The sequence below is a fragment of the Lissotriton helveticus genome, chromosome 1_2, assembly GCF_964261635.1.
Source record: "Lissotriton helveticus chromosome 1_2, aLisHel1.1, whole genome shotgun sequence".
NCBI lineage: Eukaryota > Metazoa > Chordata > Amphibia > Caudata > Salamandridae > Lissotriton > Lissotriton helveticus.
The window spans coordinates 246111244-246133134 of record NC_136058.1 but is presented as its reverse complement, the minus strand read 5'-3'; the positions used below and the strand labels follow the sequence as shown (position 1 = coordinate 246133134).

General features: G+C 46.5%; 1 protein-coding gene across 1 annotated transcript in view; it reads left to right on the top strand.

The window, feature by feature from the left end:
* The first annotated feature begins 351 nt into the window (after positions 1-351).
* Positions 352-21891, top strand: part of LOC144800376 (vitamin D3 hydroxylase-associated protein-like) — a 652021-nt gene continuing 630481 nt past the window's right edge. The window contains exon 1 of the mRNA XM_078671677.1: positions 352-583. Within this exon, the coding sequence (XP_078527803.1) occupies positions 374-583 (210 nt within the window). The 5' untranslated portion in view covers positions 352-373. The remainder of the gene's footprint in view (positions 584-21891) is intronic.

Genomic DNA, 21891 nt, shown 5'->3' with positions numbered 1-21891 from the left:
CCCCACTTCTTTTTTAGGAGTTGTGCCCTGACAGTAGCTGCCTATTTAAAGCACTTGCAGTACCAAAGCTAAGCATTACTACAAAGTCACACACTCTTGTACCTGGGGCCATCTATTCAAATATTTTTTATATATTTTAAGTATTCATCAAAGCAACTTACATTTTCTATAATAGTAAATAAAATATAGCAATTTCTGAGAGCTAGTAACACTATCTTCAGAGAAAATCTTGTCCATATTTTGTGGATCTCCGAAGGACAGTTAACAGGGAGAGGCAGTGGACTCCACCCAGCACGTCAGAAGATTTAACTCCGGCAGCAACTTTCCTGGCTGACTGTTTTATTCAGACAGCGCGGCAGAGACAAGTCTCACCATGGTCCCTGAAACCCTCCGGGAGCTCCTGCCGGAGTTTGCGTCGGATCGCACCTTTCTCTCGGCTCTGGTCGTCTGCTCGGGGGCGTCCCTCGTAGCCCTGAGATGGCTGAAGCAGAGAAACATCCGCAAGAAGACGAAGGAGGCGAAGAAACGGAGCGAACTAGGACTTCGGGAGATGGAGAGGGCAGTTCAGCGGTTTAAAAAAGAGGTATTTTTAAAAAGGCAATGAAGATATCGGAGCAATTCTTAAGTGCCATTAGGGCTGCACAATTGTTAAATATCCCAAATCCACCTTTCATTACCTTATCCAAACATTGTTTGTATTCTGGTGCTTGCAGTACTGAGTTTATAATTAGATTAACGCGACTACAAGTACCAGAATGCCACGTAAAACTACTCGGAAACCAATTTATCAATACATTTGAAAAACTCTCAAACCGGAGTAGAGAATGGAAAGCAGAGTTCGAATTGAGGGGGATCGGTAGTGCACGACGTGCCTATATTTTTTTTAATTTAAGAAAAACAGCTCCCCCTACTTTTGTGAAGAGTCAACCATCCCGACTTTAAATACTTCGGCTGAAGTGTCTGGCAGGGAGTATCCTGTGCTGTGATGTAATGGCTTCTACTGATGTAATCACTTACAGCTTCCCTATGACACAAATGTATTCTTTTTGAGTGGTAGTGCAAAGGAGTTACCAGCTGAGCTGTGAAGTATGTTTTTTAAGGGACAGTTAGATGAAAAACAAATTGCACTACGTACAGCCTGGGTACTACAAAAATCTGTTTTGGAGGCACTATTTTATCTTCAACCTTTTTGCACATTTTGCTGCACTTTATTTTATACTGTGTGTAATGCAAGTTTAAAAGACTTGCATATTTCCAGTGCTTTGTGTCAGTCTGGAACCTCGTAGCACAAAAAATATACGTCACTATTCTTAACTGTACCAACCAAGATTCAATTCTGTGGCTCTCTGGTTACCCCCACACAGAACTCTGCAATGCATTAATGATGTTTCATAAAGTTCTTTAGTGCATTGCACTGATAAACTTGTATTTTTTTTTCCGTTTGGGCTGCACGTTATTTTATATGTAGTTATCTGCAGATAAAAGACCAACGACATTACAGAATATTTAGTTTTTTTTAGCCACATCTTTGACCCCCCCACGCATCCCTAACCACGCCTCCCATACTTTTATGATGCACTTCAGCCGCTGGCGGGAAGAGAGTTCTTTGGGCAGTTCATTCATCTCTCAGAAATAATACTGTAATAATAATAATAATAAAGAGAGTTTGTAGAGCGCTTGGTTACGCTGCGGTCAGAAAGAACTACAGAGAGGAATCGAAGAATGGTCCAGTAAAGCTCATGGGAAAGCAGTGTTCTAATCCTGGAAAAGCCAGGTTTTCAGGTTTTTTCTTAAGATGTTCTGGTTCATAGTGGCTATTTTGTGTCTTTTTACCTCCTATATTGCAACTTTTTCATAGTGCTTTATGAAGTGCCCATTTGTAGGTAAACACGTACTATTGATAGACTATATGTAACAAGTTCCTGTGTAATATGTTGCAGTATTGCACTTAAGGAGTTCTAGTGACATTACCTAAACCACAAGGAGGAGCTAGAGTTGTTTGTGAAGGTCACCAGAGCTCCTCCATGACAATATAGTGCCATATTTACCAGTGCCTCAATGAGTACAGTTTACGGCACTCTGCACAGTTTTCAGGTCGAGTCTAAAGGCAGCCTGCATGTGTTGCTCTGCGAGGCATGCTGTATTACATCTGTGGGTTTTGAACACACCCACTGCTTTTTCATTGGTTGCTCGGTCTGCCTTTACAAATTGCATTGTTTTCATTGGTGAACATTGTACATTTGTCTCGCCTTGTGGCTGTTTTGTTCCCACCCTGGTGACTGCCCGGTGACTGCCCTTGCTACATTCACGAAAGAGGTCGCACACTGCTCATCCTATCAGCGTGGCGATACCACCGGTGTGTGAGTAGTGTGCGACCCCACCCCCATTTGCCCTTGCTACATGGATGCTTTCACTATGGGTCATTTGTTTTATTTCAGTGCACAACTTTTTATTTCTGCCATCTCCTCGCTGCTCACCGATGCACGGCGCTGCTTCCATCTTCCATCTACATACGATCTCCGTGTGCCTTCCCCCAACAAACTTCCCACCCTTTGCAGCTTGTTATTTTTTGCAGTCATTGCTCTGTCTGCGTGTCTCTAAGAGGAAGCGTGCACACTGTTCTTACTCCACGTCTTGGTCCTCCACTCTCTACCACGGACCCCCGCTTCTTATCCTGGCTGGTGCCGTCCAAAGCACCGGTCTCTGCTCTATGCCCTAATTGACAACTCATCAAATCCAGCAATAATGATCTCCCTCCTGTCCACGACCTGCGTTGTTCCACCCATCCTGCTCTCTCTTTCACTCACCTAGGGAGAAAGTGTACTTCTCGGTCTCACAGCTGCTGGCAGACCCAATCCCTCATTATCTAGCCCATCTCTTCCCTGGTGTGAAGTTCAATTCTGCCCAACGACTCCAGCCCAGCCCCTAATTGGCTGTCCACCCTCGTCCTCTTCCTGTCTTTGTTCTAGTTCCCTCCCACCCTACAATCCTTGACACCCTAGCGAAGTTTCACGTTCAATTCCAATGTGCCTTATTAGCCATGTTGTCTGCACTTTCCAGCAATTTTCCTTCCTACATGCTGCCGAGCCTGGGAAGCTGACAGGCTGCCAGGACATGCTAGGTTATTGCAGTGCATGTAGTTCTTGATTCCATGATGTCACATGTCTACATTGGCAGATTAGATGCCAGGTTCAGGAGAAGAACATCAAGCGCTTCTTTGATGGCTATGGCAATCTCCTAGAGATAGACATGAAGACGGGAACGTTGAGTGTAATAAAAGAAGACGCATTAACGTATTTATGTGGGCACTCTGAGGCTGAAAAGTGGTTACAAGGTGAAGTTGTAAGCAGCTTACCTTACACATATGCCTGTTAATTCTTGAAATGCAGGTGACTGTCGGTAAATCTTTTTGTTTTTATCGTTTGCGGGGTTTGGTATTGTAAAGATGTGCATGTGGTGTCTTAATTGGCATCTGCCGATGGTAGAAAGTGTATTATTTTGACAGGTTGTGTTCTTGTTGCATCCATTCAGTTAATCGTGGTCTGTTGTGTAACCATGTCTTGTGAGGGTGTGAATGGCATGTGATTTGACATTACTACCATGCAGCATGTGTTTAATGAGGCCAGTTGGGTTGCTGATACGTGTTCTGTGCAGTTTCCATCCCAGGTGCTGAGCTCAGGCAGTGTGTGGGTTTATTGTGTGTTGTCCTGTGGGTTGTTAAAACTTGAAGGTATCTGTCTAGTCTAGGTAAAAATGTGAGAAAACCTGTTTTGATTATTTTTGTGTGAAGTTCTTGGGTTGAGGCATAGTTCTGGGAAAGCGGAATTAGCTAAGACACTCATAAACTGCTTGATGGGGCTTTTTTTTCATGTAGCCACCTCCTGGCCTCCACCTGAAGCAGGCAGATTGTTTCTTCAATCCATAGTCCAGTTACTCTCCTTCTGCCCTGGGCATATGAAATGAGGGACTCGGCATTGCTGTCAAACTTCTTGGAAATACTGAAAGGTGGCAGTGAATGTTCAGGGACTGGTCTTCAACTAATGGCATGTCACTTCCACAGAAAGGTGGATCACAAGATGAATAACTTTTAAAACATATACAGTATTTTTTGGCTTGTGGCTAATGCAGTTGTCCAGTGGCTCCTGATTTTGGCAGTCTACTATTCGATCCAGTGGTTGTTAGATTCTGTATGTGAGCCTTGCCTGACAGCTTCCTTTAATTGGAGCTTTTTTCGTGTAGAATGACTAAAGATGATAGAAACTCCTCCTCTCAGACCCCTGGGAGTAGTGGGTTTAGATCAACCAAAGGGAAACGGGAACACAGTTGTCAGCTCTTGGCATATTATGCTCTGTTTTTATCCTCACGATAGGGCCATGTGCAGTGAAAGTAATTGCTAAATCTTCAGACATGAATCAGGTCTTATAAAATTATTCAAAGTTTAATCGACTTTTTTAGTCCGTCTGAAGGTGTTTGTTTAATCATAAATTAAATATGGGCTGTGATAGCACTTTGTGTATTTTCCTCACAGAATAGACCATGTGCATTAACAACATAATCCAAAATTAAGCTGACTTGAGCCTTTTCTTCCTCTTTTATTGATATGTTGCTACCTACTTCTTGTGCCAAAAAAGAGGGACTATGTCGGGACTCAAATTTGCTATGGTTTCCCAACTCTATTTGGAAGAGTATGAATGGCAAAAGCCCTCGATACTGGGCAGTGTTTATAAGGCTACTGGGGATATGCCACTATCCCCCCTTAAAAGGCCACCTGGTCGCCCAGGTATTTGTTTAGTTATGTTGTTCAGGTTACCACCTCTAAGTGCCAAGAAACCTATGTCCAACATGCACCGCATAAAACACTGTAACTTTGCTTATAAAAAACGTTGGCTGTTATGTATTGTTTATATTACATTGGCGACTGGTGGATGTCATTAAAAAAAAATACTGCTTTCTTCACAGTGAAGATAAAAATGGGTGCTAATTGGAATTTATACACTACAACCAATAAAGCATATTTTTTCTCACTTTGTTGTTTTCTCTCTCTCTTTTTATGAGTGCCAGTGCAGTTAGAGTTAGGTCTCAGTTTCCATGGGAAAAACAGGTTTGTTTGAAGAAAAACTTTGTCGGCCAAAAAATGCCCAAGAGTTATATTCATCCGCTTTGTTTCCATCATTGAAAGTTTGTGTTTCCTATCTTATAATTTTGAAGGGAAGAGTTGGTTCAAGCAGGTGAAAATTTGGTACTGCGAAAGAAATGGCAGGAAATTGTACTACCTTGGACTCCAACCATTTCACCCTAAATGTCACCTCAGCAATGATGTGTGCACTCACACTTTGCTTTATCTGAATTTTCCTTTTGAGGGGTGGACAAAGGATCAAATACCTTGTTCCATTTTAATGCTCAGTCATTCAAGTGCATGTCTTCCAGGATCAGCTCCCCTCCTTGTTCCTTGCCCGGGGAAGACCCCTCTGTTCTCCAAACATCCTAGCTCAAATTGTACACATAACCCAAAGGTTCCTGGATATTTGTATATTTCTAAGAACTGGAATTAAAAAAACAACAATGTACATCCAAACTTGCATGGTTCCTTGTGCATGAGCAGGTGGTGCCTTCAACTGTCATATTTGTTGCGTTCTTGTACCACATCCTGCAAGGCTGTGCCAAGGAGATTCAGGGTGTAAACTTGAGGTTGTAGATCAGAAAAACAATAATGATATGGTGGCATAGTCTGTTTTTAAGTTTATTTGCTTAAATTCAGGATATTTTTGTAATTTGAGCTCAAAGTGATGAAGTGGTTATATACAGTCTTTGTAATCATCCCAAAATATGGCTTCGGATCTGAGTGAAAAACGTTTTAGTGAATGTTGGCATGTTCAGAGTTTGCACGCCTAGAGATTAATTTATTAATTAGTTAAATGTTTTAGCAGAGCAATGCTTGCACTCTTCTTCTAAAAAAGAAGATGTTGTTTGTCTTCTTCATCACATCTCATTGACACCCTTCTACCCACTTCTCTATTTCCTTGGGCAGCCTTCCATTGCTAAGGACAAATTCAAGTTGTTTTCCCTGATGTGTAAATTTGCCGAACAGGGTTCGATTAGGAGGTCCCTTTTCATTCTGATGGGACCAGTAACTAGCCCCATCTGTTTTCTTCTACTAAAATATTTGGGTGAAATGCCAGGGAAAAATGAGGATTTACCTGCATAATCAAATCCAGAATTACTTTTTCTCACGATTCATGATGGAAACCTGCTAATTCCACACCCCTTGTGTTAATGTGTGCTAAATCCAGAGCACAGAATTAAGACCTACTTATACTGGTCCCCGAGTAATGAGCTCCATAATATAGTCTACAAACGTGTGCATACCTTCACTAATGTTTTCCAACTGACCTTGAACAAGTTCTTGTACACTGGTACAAAGCATTACCAGACTGACACTAGCAGACAGTACCATAGCACTCTAGTAAGCAGCAAACTGGCGGGCGGACAAGGTCCGCCCGCCATCGTAAGGGAGCTAGGGACCGACCGCCGAAGTTGCGGCGGTCCGGCCATGTGTATATCCCCGCCACACTGGCGGGCGCACCCTGGGCCTTTTACATTGAGGGTGGATCTGCTGGCTGCAGACCTAGTCGCAATGTAAAAGGACTGTGCACAGCATTGCCATGCACACCCCAACACCCTGGGGGCCCGCAACGGGCCCCCAACAGCAAGAATCGCAGTTGCCACCATGGAAAGGCTAATCTCCGCCTGCATCATAATGTGGATGGCGGTGTCTTGCAGACACCACCACCATATTATGCCCCTTTTCCGCCCAGTCAACGAGTCGACCGGCGGAAAAGCGTCGGACGGTCTTTCCGTCCACCGCAGACCCCCCACCCATACTAATATGGCAGGGGGTCAATCAGGCATGGATGGCGGGTGGATCACCCACTCCATTGCAGCAGTGGCTACTGCTAGCCCAGCGGGGGCGATCCACCCGCCATCCTAATGGGCCCCTTAGTTGAATGACCATCAACCAAAGGGACTTTTGTAGCCTAGAAATAAGGGCTAACAATGTCACTTTGTTTAAAACAAAAAGAAAGTTGTACCATGCTTCTGGTAGGTTTATGAACCTAGATAGTAAAAACCATTTTACTTGCCAGTTTATCCAAACCACAACGTTTAATATTTACTTGGCAGTCTAAAAATACTTATTTATAGAACCCTGTTCCTTTGAATGCTTAAAAGCTTGACATATCTTGCCAAATCATTAAAAAGTAATCCATTCTCGGATCTATTTATCCTTTTCAGAATTGTAGACTATGGCCATATTCCTTCTCAAATAAGGTACTCCCAAAAGATAAATTATCTTTTGTGAAGAATCATTGTACAGTATATCCTGTTCTAGCTGAGCACAACCAGTAAACCTTTTCATCAGAAACAGTGAAACAACATTGTATATGAAGAACTGAAAAGATCAACAAATTTAGCATGCAAACAATGATGTATTAATTGATGGCTATAGCAAAAACTGTTCCATTGAGGTGCTGGATCCTCCTAGTTTGAATTCTGCTTTGGACTTGGAAACTTCTGGAGGGTGAAGATCTTTATTGGGGCAAGACTCGAAGATTTAGCCAAGGACGGCAGTAAGAGGTCGGAGACTCTATTAAGTGGCCCTACTTAATTTTCAAACGGCACCCCAAAAACATCTGGATAAGAAAAACTGCCACTATTAAACTACAGAAATCCTGTTTGTTTGGTGGGGGGAGTCTTGGTAGCCTGTGATGGTCCTCAGATATGAATATTTTCTAATACCCTATTTCCCTTCTTGTTCTCTAGGGAAGCTACCTGGATGTAAGTGTCCAGGTCAAAAGGATTGGTTCTGCAAACCCTATTTCAGGGCTTCCAGTTGCCATAAGTATCCACAGCTCCTTTACAAGCCCATAACAGAATACCCAGTTCAAACTGGTCTTCAGGAGTTTTTTGCAACAACGGTTTACAGCACCTTCTGCAATTGTCAATTACAGGAGGGATGCCCCAAAAGGGCAAGCACACTTCAGTGGCAGGAAATGGGCCACTGATGTCATGGGAGGTGGGCAGGTACTAATTCTACAGGGCAGTAAGCATGGAAGTATTACTATCTTAATCTGTTCTAGGCAGGAGCAATCCCACAGATTTACTTCCTGACCACAAGCTACCCACAGTCACTTGCACCACAATATACAAGATAGTGCCTTCTCTTTTAGTTATGCTAATCTCTCCCTGTCTCCTAATTTAACCTTGGCCATCCCAATCTATCTCCGGCATCTGAAAAAGAACAATCTACGCCACAGTGACCACCAGAAATCACCCAACATCCGGAGGCATCTTCCTATCGCCGCCCTGGTCACTGGCAAGTGACCCAGACTCTGTCCCTTCTGGTTTCAGGTTCTACAGATCTTCGATCCTCCCTTGGATCCGCCCGGACACTTTTCCTCTGGTCGCCTGCAGCACTTCTTTGCAGCTCTTCATTGAAAACGACGACGAAACCCGACACGAAAAGACACCTATGCACCCGGCTTCCCTGGGTGAAGTAACACGAGTACTCCGGTGCTCCCGTGGGTCTTGACACTCAAAGTGTCTAGTTTAAAAGGGTTCCATCGTAGTCCATCCGGAATTGTCCTTAAATTGTATATTTGTAACTTCTATGTTTCCCATTGAAAGTCAATGGTAACCCGTGCCTGTATTTAGACACTGCACGTGCCTCCCGTGGGCCTCCTACTTCCTAACCTTTGGTTGTTTAGAGTAGCCCCAGCTATTCCACAGGCTCCAGGCCTGCTTTCTAATTCTGTCGTGGTTCTTATACCACTATTTTAGTATATGGTTTGTGAGGCCCCGAGGGCATAACATATACTGTGCAACTTATCGTTTAGTAATTGAGTAACTTGTATTGTACTTTTACCTCTGACCTCATAAAGAGTGCAGAGGGGTTGTGTTTAGAATAAATACATATATATTTGATATATACCTTGTGTGGTGTCCTTTCATTTGGTACTCAAGGGATTACAATTGGTAAAACAACTTGCTTAATACGCTCTCTGAAGTCTTAGCCTGATGACTGCTGGTCCATGCTTCCACTAGGATAGCTTTCTTTAAGGTTGACTTTACGACCACCATCAATAATTGTCGATTAGACTGGTGCAAGGTGCCCACTAGAAATAGTGGACATCATATGCCAGGCTAACTTCTCACATTGGGTGCAGCGGATGGGATAAGAGCTTGCATTGTTTTACCAAATAATCTTGAGAATATCATTTGAAAGATCATATTAAGGTACCTGTAGGTATATATGAATAAAGTCTTATATACATACGTTCTACTGAACTTAGCAGTTGTAGATGGTAAGAGCTTAGCACACCCTGACTACAACTTCTAGAGAGGTTCTGGTAGGAAACAAGTAGTGTATGTAGGTGCACACACCACACCACACTAGCCATGCCATTGAGAGCAGGAGGTAGTGCCTCTCTGCCAGATGTTAGCAACTTGCAGACAACTAAGTATGACACATTCTCTTTTCAGGAACTGAGAAGCCTGTGTGTAGTCAGAAAATTAAGACAAGGACAGAGTGCAACCACCCAGCACCTGATAGAGCTCTTAGTGGTAGATGACTTAGAAAAAGCATCAGACCCAGAAGCACATGGTAGCGGGGGGGGGGCATCCTTCATCAGAAGAGAGTAACCATGGGGATGCCCCACTGATCTCTGAATATGATGGGGATGTAGATCAGGATGAGGTTGATGAACCTAACCTGAACACAGGACTACCTGAGGGTGGAGAGGGCCTATGAAGGCCTCCCTCCATTCCTCCATGTAGGTCCTATGGTGTGCCTAGCAGGCACAGATCCCATTCCAGTGGATCTGAGCATTCTGACTAATCAGTAGGGTCCAATGCCTCTGCTCAAAGGAGAATGACTTCCCCTCAGAGAAGAGAGCATAAAGCTAGGATGAGAGAAGTCAAGCTTAGGATCAAGAGGCAAGAAATTGCCCTTGCCAAAGAGACCCTGGCTCTTGAAAGAGAGAAGAAATTGTGTGGGCTAGAGCCCACTGCTGGCAGCAACATCCCTAGTGGTAGGGAAAGGTCTCATGACCATAGAAACCTGAACAAGATTGTCTCTCCCTATCAGATTGGGGATGACATCCACAAGTGGCTAACTGCTTTGGAGAGGGCTTGCAAAGTACAGAAGGTACCCAAGGCGCAGTGGGCAGCAATCTTGTGGCTCTCCTTTGCAGACAAAGGTAGATATAAGCACCTCACTGATAGAGAAGAGCATGCTGACAACTAAACAGTTCTGAAGAGTGCTCTGATAGATGGGCTTGGCTTAACCACTGAGCAGTATAGGTTGCTGTTCAGAAACACCCAGAAGACACAGACTCAGGACCGGACTGTTTTGTAGATTGTGTTACTAAGGCTCTGGAGGGCTGGTTACTGGGCAGCAAGGTACAGGACTTTACAGGATTGTATAATTTGATTATGAGAGAGCAGATCCTTAATAATTGTCAAAACCAGCTTCTACTCCAGCACCTGGTGGACTCTGATCTGACCTCTCCCCAAGAATTGGGTAAGAAGGGCGAAAAATGGGTCAGAACCAGGGTTCGGCCTAAAAATCAGGGTTGTGATCAGAAGAAAAATTCATGCCAAACCACAAGAGAAAGGGGAGGATAAATCCACAACAGGGCCCCAAAAATCCTCTGAGGGGGTGGATCCAAAACTCCTTCCTCTTCTGTTAACCGCTTCGCTGTGGGGGTTATTACCCCGCTGTGCTGAGGGGAGGGGGGCGCGCACAGCGCCCCCATGCTCATGACGAGCTGAGCTCGTCATGAGCTCCGGTGCTCATGATGAGCTCAGCTCATCACAGGTGTATTACCTCCCGTGGAACGCTCAGCACAGGAGGGGAATTCTCCCCGCACCGGAGCGTTCCACGGCTCATGACGAGCTGACCTCATCATGAGCACCGAAGCGCCGTGGCTCATGACGAGCTTAGCTCGTCATGAACCTCGAAGAGGATAAGAAACCGTATTGCCATGTATGTAAGCAACCTGGCCACTGGAAAACTGACAGCAGTTGCCCAAAAGCCAGTAATAAGGAAAATATTCCTCAGAGTAATACTCCAACACCTCCTGTTACTACTAGTAGTAATACCCCAGATGGCGGGAGTGTCCCCAAAACTTTGGTTGAGTATTCTTGGGGAACTCAGGTGGACTCTGTCCTAACTAGGTCCCCTACAACAGCAACTCTAGTCTGTGATGGTGCCAACTTCACTGCTTGTCCCAATACCTTGGGCAAGTACAGACAGGAGCCCCAAATCAATGGTCAGACAGCGGTGGCTTATAGGGACACAGGGGCTAGTATCACCATGGTGACAGAGAAAATAGTGCCCTCAGAACAGCTTTTACCTGAGTTCACATACCAGGTGACCAATATTGAAGGAGTCAGGTCAGATCATGCCATGGCGGTAATAAATCTCAGCTGGGGAAGTGTCACAGGCCCAAAGAGAGTGGAAGTGTCTAAAAACTTGCCTGTAGATTGTTTACTGGGCAATGATCTTGGGATCTCAGCCTGGGCTGAGATAGAAAAAGAAACCCATTCCAAAATGGTAGGCATTCCTGAAAAGGTTGGTAGGGCTGTGATGACCACAGCCCAAACCCAGACAGATTTTTCTGTTGTGAAGCCTGAAACTATGGATCACTCCACTCAGACAGAGAGCATTGGGGAGGAAGAAAAGTCTCCCTCCCACCATACTTTAGGTGAGGGTCAGCCTCCTCAGGGGACTGACTCTATCTCTTGTGAAGGAACTGCCCCAGAGGTAGTCAGGCTTGGCCTGGCAGAGCCCCTGTGGTTAGTGGACCCTTCCCAGGTGGTACCCAGTCTGGAGCAGATAATCTGCCCCTCTCTACCCTGCCTCAGTCAGCCCAGGGCTGCAGAGGTCATGGAGGTCAGTGGACCCCAAAGGGCCCCCTGTCCAGAGGAACCCTCCATCAGCAGATTAGGGACACCCAGTCTAGTAGCTAAGCATGGGCGGATTTAGCGGATCCACGATTCGCGGATTTGCGGATTTGCGGATCGTGGATCCGCAAAATCCGCGATTTTTGCGGATTGCGGACCGGCGGATTTGGGCGGGGCTTCCATGCGAGTGCACATGCCTCTTGTGTGTGTAAAAGGGGTCTGGGACCAATCAGAGCAGCAGATGAAGAGACAGAAGTTCCTGGTCACAGGAACAGCACGGGGATAGAGCTCGTGAAAGTCAAGGATGCATAGGCCTCTATCCAGCATCACAGCTGATTTCGACGGTAGATTTGGGAAGAAGGCACACCTGCCCAGCCTTGACAACGCTCACGATTGTTTTTTGGCTGATGAATGAGTCACTGAATTTGAGTTTCAACTAGTTCCATTGACCATGTGTATGTTACTATGCAATCGCTCCGAGGGGCACAGGGGTCCCTTGGTTGAGCTGTCCATCATTGTGGGTCAATGGCGGGAGGACGGTGCACACCGTGAGTGTGTGGGCGGGGGTTCCAAAGGGTCTGGGACCGATCAGAGCAGCAGATGAAGAGACAGAAGTCCCTGGAGACAGACAGCACACCAGCCTGGCCTGTTGTAATTATTTTACGATGGCGCCGGCAAGCTGCCAGCGCCATCCTAAAATAGTTACTAAATTAGCTTCAACAGGAAGCTCTAATAGATAAAATCGAGCACCTGCTTTGTTTTATCTATTAGAGCTTCCTGTTGAAGCTAACTTAGTAACTCTTTTAGGATGGCGCTGGCAGCTTGCCGGCGCCATCGTAAAATAGTTACAACAGGCCAGGCAGGGTTGAACTTTTGCCCCCGGAATCCGCCGCTCGCGGATTTGCGGTAAATTCGCCGGAGTTCGCGGATCGCGAATTTACCGAAAATTCGCAAAATCCGCGAGCGGAACGGATTTTGCGCTCATGCTTACTAGTAGCCCTAGCCAAGTGAAAATTCCTCAACCCTCTGACAGATTTACCTTACTCTTGTGTAGGAACCTCCCCCAGATGGACTCTGTTGGACACAGGCAAACCTGGGACCCAGTGGTCCCAAACCCGAACTGTCCCTCCAGTGGTCCAACCAAAGGGACCCAACCTCCAGCTGTAGGTAGCCAAAGGTAGATCCTGAGAGCACAGTGCAACTCAATCATGGAAAGAATGGCATGCATGGTGGATAGAGATTGAAGGGAGCTGAGCCCAACCTTAGTGGAGCCTCACCTCGGTACTCCATCCCAGCACCTGCCTTTTACTTTGCCAAAACACCCCACAGGAAGTAATTCCCTATGGTGGAGACCCTCTGATACCCTTAGGGTGAGGGATTGCTTAGTGGACCATAAGACGGGGGGTAACCATGCTAGTGCAGGTACTTCCTTATATGGCACTTAGTCAATATAGGCTCACCTGGAAAAGGATAGTCTTATCTCCTTTCGTTTGTGGGGGGCCGGTGGGGGGGGCGGTTTATGTAGGAAGGTGGAATCTGACTATAGGGTTACCCCCACTTTTCTCCTGGTGTTGTGCAGGTTTTCGACTTAGTTGGCCTGGGACCCTGCTATTCACGGCCCCAGCCTATCTGCTTTCTCTATAAAATGGACAACATGTACTTTAGATATATACTAGATTGGTTACTGGGTCACCCTTGTGAGCCCCTGTATAGTGTACCAAAGGTACCCAGGGCATAGGTGCACCCTAAGCCTACCAGGGGCTGCAGCATGTATTGTGCCACCCCTGGTTTGCCTTCCAAACTAACACCACAGGTCTGTTCATACAGCCTGGGTAAGGTGGTGTAATCACCCCTTACTTAGATATAGTATACCTATATCTATATATACATATAGACACATATACACCTATAAGTCACTCCTATGGCAGGTAATGCGTGAATTTATGAACGATCCAATCGTGGCCAATCGCAAAATGACCTAAGCTGGCTGCCCACCTAATAAGCCAATGAGGACCAAGAATGCACAACAGGTTCTCCCACATCTGGACCCCAACGTACAGGAAAAGAACTCATGCAGAGACAAAAGTGTTACTAAGCAAGTCCCCAGTTGACCAGGCTTACAACTGCCCTTGAGACTAACGGGGGACCATCACTTTTTAATACTGTCATGCTCAAAATCTTCAGGGTCTGCTTGATGCTCAACAGGTCCACCTCCTGATCGCCCTAATTCTGGTTGCTGTTATAGCACAGAAGGTTAAGGTGATCAAGTGAGGCAAGGCAAAGGAGTGAATACCTTGGAAGGAGACTAGTAAAGTACATACGTATATATATTCACTCTGACCTTGATAAATAATATATGTCCTATTATCCCTTGTTACCTGTAATAACAAATACTCTTTAAAGTTTGTATCAAAGAGAGCACATAGATGGCATGTCAGTTCAAAGGTTTTCTCCTTCTCTTCAAATAATACTGTAATATTAAACAGGTGTTACTCATGTTCGATAGGTTCTTTAAGCACCCAGGTTCACCTTACTTGATATTGTATTTAAACCTACTGAAATAAATAATATGCCTTGCCTCACAGGGGGAGACCCACCTCCAACGAGTCTAAAGCACCCTGTTAAGCTTGGCAAAAAAGAATAAACATAATGAACGCAAACTTAAGGTTGAGCCTGATTCCTTAATATGCGCTTTCTTTATCTTTTTTTAAGACAAAGCTGTCATTATCACCATATCGGGCCGCAATAGCATGTGTCATTCAAAATGACTTGACAATAATAGATTGCAAACGCTTGCAAACATTTTGCCAATGAATATAAACTCAAATATTGTCTTGTTTCTTCTTCATAAAAACCCAAATTGATGAAAAGAAATGTGTGTCATCTACAAATATATAACTCCTGCTCCTTCTAAGGAGCACTTGAAATTCTGAGATCCCCCTGAGAACATGTAAGTGCCCAGCTTGCGGGCAAGTTCCCCAGATGGCATCCAAATACGGTGAAGACACTATATCACACACACAAGTTCGTTGCTGAAAGCAATCGTGCAAGAATTGTGGAACTCCCAAATTATTCAGACGGAAGCAACAAAAGAAAACACAGAGTTGGTGCAAAGCAGCCTTACCCAGTGGTAGAAGTGGGCAGGAACTGAAGGGCACTGCATGCCCCTACTTCTAAAAATAGTTTCAGTCTGTTCCCCTACTTTCAAAAAAGCATCCCGGGATGGCAAGAATAGTCCGACTTAAAAACAATAACTTTTTCCATTAGATTCCAGGGGCTGCAGAAGCCCCGCCCCCAATGAGCTCGCACAGACCGAGGGCAGGCCCATTGTCATTCCGATTGAGGCTAATTAACACCTTTCGAATGACAATGCGCTCGCCCTCTGCCTTTAGCATATCAAGTGCCAGTGAGAATGGAGTTGGTGATTACAGAGGAGCTTTCCCCAGACAGAGTACGTGGGGAACTTGACACCATTTGTAATTTGTTAATGTTGTACACAGAGTGATTTGGGCAGGAGCAGTGACCAGACAGAAGAGGCGACAGTAGCGACAGGAAAGGAGAGGTACTAGGGCAGGAGAGGTGACCGGGCAGGAGAAGTAACGGATAGGAGAAGTGACGGTGCAGGAGAGTTGACGTGTCAGGAGCAGTGACGGGACAGGAGAGGTGACTGGAAAGGAGAGGTGACGGGGGCAGGAGAAGTGATAGGGCAGGAGAAGTGAAGGGGCAGGAGCAGTGATTAGGCATAGGCAGGAGTGGTAACCGGCAGGATCAGTGAACGGATAGGGGCAGTGAACAGATAAGAGCAGTGAACGGGGCAGGAGAAGTGATGGGACGGGAGCGGTGATCGGGCAGGAGTGCTGACCGGGTAGGAGCAGTGAACGGGCAGGAGCAGTGAACGGGCAGGAGCAGTGAAAGAGCAGGAGTGGTGACGGGGCAGGAATAGAGACAGGGTAGGAAATGTGACTAGGCAGGAAAAGTGACAGGTCAGGAGCAGTGACGGGGCAGGAGATGCAACAGGAAAGGAGAGGTGACTGGGCAGGAGAGGTGACTGGGCAGGAGAGGTGACTGGGCAGGAGAGGTGACGGGGCAGGAGAGGTGACGGGGCAGGAGAGGTGACGGGGCAGGAGAGGTGACGGGGCAGGGGAGGTGACGGGGCAGGGGAGGTGACGGGGCAGGGGAGGTGATGGGGCAGGGGAGGTGATGGGCAGGAGAGGTGACGGGGCAGGAGAGGTGACGGGGCAGGAGTAGTGACGAAGCAGAAGTAGTAATGGGGCAGGAGCGGTGAAATAGGCATGAGCAGGAGTGGTAACCGGGCAGGAGCATAGAATGGGGCAGGAGCAGTGAATAGGGCAGGAGCAGTGAATGGGGCAGGAGCAGCGAATGGGGCAGAAGTGACGGAACAGGAGAAGTGACGGGACAGGAGGAGGAGAAGTGACGGGACAGGAGAAGTGACGGGACAGGAGAAGTGACGGGACAGGAGAAGTGACGGGACAGGAGAAGTGACGGGACAGGAGAAGTGATGGGGAAGGAGAGGCAACAGGGCAGGAGAGGCAACAGGGCAGGAGAGGCAACAGGGCAGGAGAAGTGACCGGGCAGCAGAAGTGACCGTGCAGCAGAAGTGACCGGGCAGGTGACGTGACGGGGCAGGAGAGGTGACGGGGCAGGAGTGGTGACGGGGCAGGAGTGGTGACGGGGCAGGAGTGGTGACGGGGCAGGAGTGGTGACGGGGCAGGAGTGGTGACGGAGCAGGAGTGGTGATGGGGTAGGAGTGGTGACGGAGCAGGAGTGGTGATGAGGCAGGAGAGGTGACCGGCAGGAGAGGTGACGGGGCAGAAGCAGTGATTAGGCATGAACAGGAGCAGTGACCAGGCAGGAGCGGTGAATGGGGCAGGAGCGGTGAATGGGGCAGGAGCGGTGAATGGGGCAGGAGCGGTGAATGGGGCAGGAGCGGTGAATGGGGCAGGAGCGGTGAATGGGGCTGGAGCGGTGAACGGGGCAGGAGCGGTGAATGGGGCAGGAGCGGTGAATGGGGCAGGAGCGGTGAACGGGGCAGGAGCCATGAACAGGGCAGGAGCAGTAAACGGGGCAGGAGCTGTAAACGGGGCAGGAGCAGTAAACGGGGCAGGAGCAGTAAACGGGGCAGGAGAAGTGACGGGCAGGAGAAGTGACGGGCAGGAGAATTGACGGGCCAGGAGAATTGATGAAGCAGGAGTGTTGATCGAGCATGAGCAGGAGTACTGACTGGACAGGAGCAGTGAGAGGGCAGGAGCAGGCGCTTCCCAGGGCGACTTGAAGGGTAGGGAGCCAGTTTAGTTAGGGGGGACCGGTTTTGTAGAAGTGCAGGAGTTTTAAAAACACTGCAAAGTTATTTGTATATTCAGCAGGTTTCGGTCAACAATACAAGTGCCAAGATAGCTTTGTTGATCAATGTACCTGCTGGAGAGAGATGGGAGCATGTTTTGTCTAGTGTATGTTTTACTCATCTAAGGTAGTGCAGAGGGGTAATATGACTGCTGCCAAGAACATGTACCATGCATATCAAAGAGCAATATATTATGTACATTGTTCAGTGGGTACTGCTTTGTGTTCACTTCCCGAATGAAAGGACACTTGAATACATATGGCCTGGCAGTTCGGGCTGGACTGTTCCCATTGGGCGCAGAGTCTAGACTGATTTGCATATGGCTGGGTCCAAACTGGAATGGCATGGTGAGCAAAAAACGATGGATTTAAGCCCAGATCTCTGAACTGGGGTGAATGTATGACATTGTTCTGCACTCTGTCCATCAATTGTTCTTTTTTGCATTTGTAACCCGAGTGGGGCAGGTATGCTCAGACATGAGTCCTGTGCTCTCCATGCCACTGGAATCAAGCTATCCTGGCTGATGAGGGCTGAAATCCAGAAACCGGTCCTAGGATGCTTGTTTCCAGTCCAGGGAGGACCTGGCCTGGCAGTACGGGCTGGACTGTTCCCATTGGGACAGGATCAAGAATGATTTGCATATGGCTGGCTCCAAACTGGAATGGCATGGTGAGCAAAGAAACAATGGATTTGGGCCCAGATCTCTGTACTGGGCTGAATGTATGATATTGCTCTGCATTCTGTCCACCAGTTGTTCTTTTTGCTATATTATGATTGAGCAGCTAGCTGGCTGACATGAATATGAAGGAGCCTTTGTGGGTTTCCGTGAGTCTAAATTCTCCTGAAGAGTCCCTTTCTCTTCTGAGCCCTGCTTAACACATGTGTACAGGAGGAGCCCTGTATTCATGACCTCAATGTTTGAGACAAAAAATAATCATGGATTTCTGAACAATGAGAGTAAAAGTATTAAGGTAACATGTTGTTCCTGCTTATATTTCACACGCTTTACATAAACCTGTATTCCCTATGAGTGTTTGCTTTTTCCTGAATTAAACCTCAAATAAACTATCGATTGTTTTAATTAAATAACGTTATAAGCTGTAACTGGTCAGTAAAATGCTAAACGTACAAAAAATTGACTCTGCCCACTGATTGAATCTTCGGTTATTCCCGCCCCCTGATTCTCCACCCACAGTTCCCCTACTTTTTTTTCCCCACTTCGACCACTGGCCTTACCACCCCGAGTAGCGGGACGGGTCGGCTTCAGCAAGATGGAAAGGTTACAGGGGAAGAATAATCTGCAATGCGATGGCAGCGGAAGCACTATTTAATGCACTGCTGGTTTAATGCCACTGTTCCCAATCATATCACAGATGGTGCCATCTCCTTTGCAGAGGATCATCGGAATTGTAGCGTCTTTTCTCATGTCAGAACAAACATCTTTAATAAATGTCTAAACTCCCCACCGCCTTGAAAGAGTCGCAAACATTTGCACCATTCTTTTTACTTCGCTCGGAGAAGTTGGACTGTGGAGGATAGGCTCGTTCTTAACTGTACTGACAATGTTCAACTGTTTTTGGTCATGTATGTTTGTAACAGTATATCCCTTCCCCTGGGCCCGCTTTCAGGGGCCCGGTTTCTCAGGACATTTCACAAGGAATGCCTTTACCAGTTGTGGGGTATGAATGCCTGTGACAGTTACCATGAATTTTTCTCAGCACAATACCCTTTCCATGCAACCAGACACCACAGTTTTGCACCTCTGTTCTTAGAATCTAATATTTTATTAACTTCATATTCTGGTTTGTTATCTACCTAGATGGTTTTAGCAGCAAGATGTGAAAAATGGTGTATTCTGAGAGACTTGGGCAGCTCTAATTGTCCAGTAACTGGATTTATAACTGTTTTTTTTTTATTCTGTAGTGTACAATAAACCTGGGGTTGGAAACAGTCTTTGCTGCAATCCCAATCTCACTTTTGCCCTGGTGGGACACGAGTCCCAGGGCACTTTCAGCATAGTGCTTTCAGCCTTCTTGCAAGCGCCAGCAGCCCCCAGAAGTGGATTAACATTGTGACAGAGGACTACCAGTCCGAGCATGCCCTGCTTCTGCCACAGGTGCTGCGCAGGAGGGGGAGGCGCTGGTGAACGTGCTTATAGCTCTGCCTCTCCCCCCGCGGCCCTGGCATAGCCCGGGCCAAGGGCGTGCCTGTCCTGCGACCGCAAGAGGCTGTGCTAGGCCACCCCTCTTGACTGCTTCATCGGGACATAAGCTAACCAGTCCTAGGCAACGGAACTGGTACCGTAATCATCTGGAGGGCAAGGCAGTGAGACTTAATCTTTGTTCTCCCATTTCTTGCTTCCCAGCCACTTCGCCTGGGGATTGCAATCTCGTTAACACTGCCATTAACCTGCACAAACTGTTTAATTAGTTGGGGCAACCTTTTGAAGGGTGGCCCGAATGAAACTGTTAAATAAGGTTATGTGTTTTTAACCATTTACTCAGAGTTAATGACCAAGTATTGGATTGCATATTTTATTCTTTTTAGCCACTCAGTATTTCTCCGGATTTCATCTCTACTAGAACATTGGATTTTAAACTGGATCTGAACCAATTTGACTGTAGCATTGATTGCCCCTAATGATCAGGTTACAGATAGAGACTTTTACCATAGGCACTCTTACCTGGTAGCCCTGTTAACCCTATGCAGATTCACACTGGGGCCTGTTTCCGCCTGCACTCCTGCACTACCACTATTGTTTTACGTTTCTGTTCCCATTGTCTGGCATATTGCCTCTGCACTCTGCACTTTATGTCAGAGCACTCAAGTACTTTGATTCTCGTGCTAGTTGTCCCCAAGTAGCTCTCCCTCTACCCCGAGTTCCAAGTTAATCAATAGTGCCCAAATTAAAACCTCTATAGTACAAAAGGTAATTGCCACAACCAAAGTAGAATGGGTAAACGGGTGTGTACAGAAAAGAAACAAAAGGTCCCTCCCATGCCTAAATCTAACATCAAACCGACCTCTATAGATAGTGGCCACTGAAATCGAGCGGACCGAGAGACGATTATCCCTAACCCATAATTTGGAAATACCTCTGGGAGATTCTGACCCCTCTCAAACCACAGGAGTTTTGATAAACTATACGCCCAGGGCCCAAACTCCAATTGCTGAAGTAATCAACTCTGATCAAACCTGGGTGGAATCACCTATACAGCCCACTATAAAATGGAGACCTAAATTACATTAAAAAACAGCAGCAAGAAGGAAGAAAGCCATGGGAGAGAAGATAGATAATAGAAACACCGGGACGGGAGGACTAGTAAATATTATTGAAACAGCCAGGGAACAGCCAGTGTGGGTCCCTAAGCTAGTGGTGGATCTACAAATCCAAGTGAGGGATATAGTTAGGGACGAACTCGAATCACTTGTGGAAAGGGTTGAAAAGCTGGCCTTGCTCCCTAACGACTGGACAAGTAACAGGGGTTTAGTATATGGGAATGTTAGACCTGACACTGGACTCAGAGACCAGGCCGCTGTAAACACCATAAGGGCAAACTCGGCCCCCAAACATAATGATTGCCCATGCCCAGCTACTCAAGTACCAAATCTAGAGAGACAGCAACCACCAGCCTACACTAGAGCCAACCTAGAGAGGCCCACACCACCACCGCCAACAGAGCAAATCCACCCCCTTTACTCCAACAACCCATCAGGCAATGGCAGCCGAATAAACAACGGGTAGGGCTAGATTTCCCCACATGCTCAGAGGCCACTAAAGAAACCCCTCCCCCAGTCATAAACAGGGAACATCGTTTACAATTAAACTTTTACCACGCACTACCATTACAATGCTGGAATTACAACGAAAGTCGTTACAACGACTTTCGCTGGAGGGCGCTGTTGGATAGGAAATAGTTTAATTTTCTATCCAACACCTTCCCTACTATTCACGGGGACTGGAGTTGGAATAGAAAATAATCTATTCCACTATCCAGCGCCCCCCAATGCAAGTCGTTGTAACGACTTGCGTTGTAATCCCTGCGTTGTAAAGGCATATGTGGTAAAAGCATGCATTGAAACGACATACATCCGTCATAAACCTACCACTGGCTTCAACTCCATATGTTCTCATCCTTGTAGGCATCCCCAAGCTCGGAAGGGGCCAACATGAACCACACCAAGAACTAAAGGACAAATGCATGCAATGACTAGCCAATCATAGGCACTTCCAGTACGATGATGAGATCTTAAGAGATCTTAACTACACGCAGAGTGGGATGGCTAGGGTGGAGGCCTAAGGACAAGCAGGAAGACTGAATGGTGATACATTTTAGAAACCCTTGCGTTGTCCATGAAATTATAAATAGAGAGGAGGGGAGACAAACGGGTACTATCCAAGCCCTCTCAGTGGGTTATTTTTACCCCCCACCAAGACATAAGGCATTATAGGTGGGGCTGGAGACACAAAAACCATAGCTTTAATATAGCTGCTGTGGATCACTACTGGCCCAGGCAACCAATTTTTAACATTCTCATGGCAAACCGATTTAGCAGCCTAGAAGGAG